This window comes from Siphateles boraxobius, unplaced genomic scaffold, assembly GCF_051911475.1.
Source record: "Siphateles boraxobius isolate OS27281-9 unplaced genomic scaffold, OSU_SipBor_1 12, whole genome shotgun sequence".
NCBI lineage: Eukaryota > Metazoa > Chordata > Actinopteri > Cypriniformes > Leuciscidae > Siphateles > Siphateles boraxobius.
The window spans coordinates 32,652,501-32,657,500 of NW_027508722.1; the positions used below are offsets into that span (position 1 = coordinate 32,652,501).

Here is a 5,000-nt window from a genome sequence, read left to right on the forward strand (position 1 = left end):
GGACATTAATTGATTCAAGCAATGTAATAATTTAATGCAGAAACAATGAGCTCATTGAAGTAATGAATACTTGTTTGTTAACAGATGATTATGACTATGAATCATGATTATGATTATGACATTTAGAAAAATGTAGCATTGTTATAATCAAACTAATTTATGGGTTATTTTTGAGTGTAGAAATGACCTTTAGAGCCAAACGACCCAAAACACAAGCTGCAGATGTTTATTAATTTACTGCGACTGGTTTCATTGTCATGAGTGTCTGACACGCTGGGATCTGGGATTTTCCACAGAGTTAATGTGTGGCACATGGAAAAAGGGGAAGGTTTTATATCTGAACTAGTTTGACGGAAGAAACATTAGAAAACAGATGATGACTGTAGATGAGTCTGCATTGAACCTGTCGTTCATGTTTGTTTACATAGCACTTTTTAACAATCAAATAATATCATTCCTGAGTGCCTTAAAGTCTTAAAGTCCCCCTGTGGAGAAAATCCAGCGTTTAATGTTGTTTATATGTCTATGTGGTGTTTTTAATATGCTTTAACACAAACCATGTGTAAGTTCATAAGTCGACAGCATTGCTGAGTATTTTCTGCTTAAAACTGCAGTGAACCAAAGACAGTCTCAAAAACACGCTTTGAAATCGCTGGTGTTTCTGACGTCACAAACTACCTTGTAACCAATCAGATCAACGTGTGATCGTCAACTAGTGGATCTCTGAGTGAGTGAGTGAGTGGAGGCGGGGCTCATTTGCATATTCAGAGAACCGCGCATACTAAATGAGCCAAGGGTGTCGAGTTAGATTCAAGATATTTTAAGACATGAAGAAAACGTTTAAATATGTCATTTTGGTGATGTCAAAGAGTTGTAAGGGATAAAATGATTGGCCCAAGGGGGACTTTTCACAATCTTTGAAAATGCCAGACTGGAGTTGGGATCCTCCCCTGTTTTTCCCGCTGTAAAAGCCTGATGTGTGTTTCCCCAGAGCGTAACATGGACAGTCTCCAGCAGGCGCTTCATCAGTCCGTGTTTCTGTCCGCCATGTCGGCTCACCCGAGTCGAGACCTGCCGCTGTGTTGGGAACAGCACTGCAAACTGTTGCCCGGGGTGGCCGGCGTTCAGGCCAGTCTCGTCACACACTGGACCGTAGAGGAGGTAAGAAACACCGTACCGTGTGTGTGTGTGTGTGTGTGTACATGTTTTCCTATCCCGGTGGGACTCAAAGCTGAATACACACAGACTCATGGGGACTTGTGTCATTGGGGACCTCAATTTAGGAAACAAGCATATAAATCATATAGAATGGGTTTTTTTGAAAATGTAAAAATGCAGAAAGTTGTGTGTGATGGGTAGGTTTAGGGGTCGGGTTAGTGTGTGTGTGTGTGTGTGTGTGTGTGTGATGGGTAGGTTTAGGGGTTGGGTTAGTGTGTGGGTGTGTGTGATGGGTAGGTTTAGGGGTTGGGTTTGTGTGTGTGTGTGTGTGTGTGTTTGTGTGTGTGTGATGGGTAGTTTTAAGGGTCGGGTTAGTGTGTGTGTGTGTGTGTGTGGGTGGGATGGGTAGGTTTAGGGGTTGGGTTAGTGTGTGGGTTTGTGTGATGGGTAGGTTTAGGGGTTGGGTTAGTGTGTGTGTGTGTGTGTGATGGGTAGGTTTAGGGGTTGGGTTAGTGTGTGGGTGTGTGTGATGGGTAGGTTTAGGGGTTGGGTTAGTGTGTGTGTCATTAATGTAAACAATATTGCCAAAAGTATTGGGACACCGCTCCAAATCCTTGAATTCAAGTGTTCCAATCACTTCCATGGCCACAGTTGTATAAATCAAGCACAAGGCATGCAGACGCTTCATCTGTGAGAGAACGGGTCGCGCTCAGGAGCTCAGTGAATTCAAGCGTGGGACCGAGATCGTTTCCCATCTGTGCAATAAGTCCATTGGTGAAATCTCCTCACTGCTAAATATTCCACGGTCAACTGTTAGTGGTATTATAACAAAGTGAAAGCAATTACAACATCAGCTCAGCCACGAGTGTTAAAGTGATGATACACTGAGCAACTTTATGAGCAATGTTGCCATCAACGGGCAACCAGATGAGACGCAGTTCACATCTCGTAATTCTGGCTTTATTTCTCGCAATTCTGATTTTATGTCTCGCAATTGCGTGTTATAAAGTCAGAATTGCGAGAAGTCGCAATAACCGTTTTTATTGTTTATTCTGTGGTGGAAACAAGCTTCCATACTGAACAGTGAAAATTAACCGGAGAAGATTTACAGTTCAAAGAAGGCGGGGCCTCAGAGCCACACCCACATGTTACATCATCATCATTTGGACCAATGGGAGTTCAACAGTGTTTAACAGTCGGAGTCGACTTTTCCGGAAAGTGTTATGATTTTGTTCAAAATTATGTCAGATTAGTTGTATATCATGCCTTTATTTCTCAAAAGATTTTGCCAGTTAAGCTTCACTATATATTTTGGTGAATTGACAAATTGCTTTTATTCCTCTTTTGTAGGTAGCTATGGATAAAATCATCTGCTAAATGCATTAATATAAATATATTGTTGACAGTCAATATTAGTGTCTGAACGCAGGTCATGTCATAGTTTATTTGTTCTTGTTCGAACCATATAATCTCAGTTATTACGTTTCCAAGAAGGTCATCCATCTCCGTTTATACAAAATCCAATATTCATACAACAGTTTAGGTTTATAATATCAGCCACTGTAATTGTCAATACTGACAGCGATTTGTTTCGGGAAAAACCGTTGATTTACGTACAACTTATAATGTCACAGTTGAGCAGACTTTTATGCAAATGATGTGACGTGGCGTCGACCAATGGCAGCGCAGAGACTGGAGGTCATGTGATCCGCAGAGTATATAAACACTGTCAGTGGTTTCAGGCTGTTTGTCATGGTAATGTTGGGTTGCGGAGGCGAGATCGAGTCTTTTCATGCCGGAGGGCACATGATGGGATGGTTGCCATAGTAACCAGGTGCGGCTGAAACTCTGACCCCGGGCCGTGAGGATGAACAGAGCGTGAGATAAACACACAATGTGTGTGTGGAACTACAGGCTGTGTAAATATCAGCCCCACGGTCCTCAAACAGCCTGCGGTCTTCAGTGTCAGACCAGCATTTGGGGTTAAAAGTATATAAATGTTTATCTTTGTTGTAAAATGTGCGCTGGTTTGTCTAGATGAGACTCTTATTCCTCGGCTGGGATCGTGTCGAGACTTTGAAGCTGCACTGAAACTCCATTGAAGTCTCTATATGGAGAAAATCCTGGAGTGTTTTCCTCAAAAACCTTCATTTCTTCTCGACTGAAGAAAGAAAGACGTGAACATCTTGGATGACGTGCGGAAGAGAGTAAATCATCAGGAAATGTTAATTCTGAAGTGAACTCCTGTAACGTCTGATTGGTCAAATATCATCTGATATGTTAGTTTAGTAGTAGTGTTCATGGATCAGTTTTGTCTACTGAACACACTGATGTTAAAGTATCTTAAGCAGTGGCGTAACTTTGTTTTAAAAAGTGAGTGGGTCTGGTGTGTGTGTGTGTGTGTGTGTGTGTGTGTGTGTGTGTGTGTGTGTGTGTGTGTGTGTGTGTGTGTGTGTGTGTGTGTGTGTGTGGTGGGAGGGGGGCTAGTACAATGCTAAATCAGATATATGTGTACAATAACATTACGATGTCCAGTTAAATAGGGCATTGGGTTTAATAGGCGGTTTAATGAGATCTAATATTGCCGAGAACTGTCACGCGAATAAATACATATTTCCAGCTGTTTTACGTTTATCCTTTAATGGTCTAGTGGCAGAACTTTTGCCGAGCGTGTCAGAGGTTCTGGGTTCTGATCCGCACTCGTATAGTTTTTTTTTTTCTCATCAAAACCGAATATGTTCATCAGTGGTTGAATTATATCAAGCAGGGACACGTTTGTGTGCATTTTGTTTTGTGAGTTCACCGGAACAAATAGAGCGCGTTTCGTCACTAGCTTGAAAAAGAAGTTTTCAGTGGTGTATAAAGACCTTACTTAATGAATCATTATATTTGTATTACCTTAGAATGAGCAGTTTCTGTCTACACACACCGCGACATGTTTCTACGGTGGCCCTAAACGGACAAACACATTTCGTCACTATGTTGCTCTTCGTGCGAGGAAGCAAGCTTATTTCAGCGAATAAAACACTGACACAATGATGAACAAGCAACAATAATATTCGCAATAACATATAGTTTTACTGAACAATTAAGTAAACATAATTTCTTAATTTATCCTAGTAAAGAAACCTCCTTGCTGAACCGGCTGTCTCAGACGATGACATCACTTCCTGTCGGCCACCGTAACTTTTGTTTGCTGCAGTTCGTAACCTCACCACTAGATGCCGCTAAAAATCACACACTGCACCTTTAAGCGTCTCTCGTGTGTCTCAAAGTCTGCTGTGGTTTGAGGTCTTTTAACCGGAAAATCCACTATCATATCAGACGAACACGAGCGCTGTAAACGAATGTGACTTGAACACCACAGATCATTTGACAGCGGTCAGAACATCTAATGGATCCTGGAGTTCTCGTTCTATTCCTGTGCTCTGAAAGCCGGATCAATCTCAGGCAAAATATAGATTGCTTCATTGTTTCGTTCGAAGCCTTTAATAAATGAGTGTGATGGTAGTAATGAGTCGTACAGTAACGATGCTTCCTGTAATTGCTTCTGCCGTCCAGCACTCCGGTTCATTACTGACGAAACTTTATTATCAGGAACCAACAGGCCTGATGGGTTAGAGACACGACTGCTTATTTAAGTCTGACGGTGTCTGAAAGTGTGTTTGCTGGGAATCACTGCAGAAGGTCTTGGCACTCGTGTTGCTTTATAATAAAGGGAGTTTGTGGAGTTCGTTTGTTTAATTAAAGCACCGGTGCGGATCCAGAGAACATCTACAGTCTGGAAACTCAATGTCATAAAACACATCAGTGATATTCTTCAGAGGCGGCGTTTGCGATTC

At 41.9% G+C, this 5,000-nt stretch overlaps 1 protein-coding gene across 4 annotated transcripts in view; it reads left to right on the forward strand.

Moving 5' to 3' along the window:
• The window catches only part of l3mbtl4 (L3MBTL histone methyl-lysine binding protein 4), a 95,159-nt gene that overhangs the window by 82,861 nt on the left and 7,298 nt on the right, over nucleotides 1-5,000 (forward strand). For all 4 annotated transcript variants that reach the window (XR_013198328.1, XR_013198330.1, XM_077218506.1 and 1 more), the window contains exon 18: nucleotides 992-1,161. Coding sequence is in view for 2 of the 4 variants with exons in the window: in XM_077218506.1 (XP_077074621.1) it covers nucleotides 992-1,161 (170 nt within the window). In the remaining 2 variants the exon portion in view is untranslated. The remainder of the gene's footprint in view (nucleotides 1-991; nucleotides 1,162-5,000) is intronic.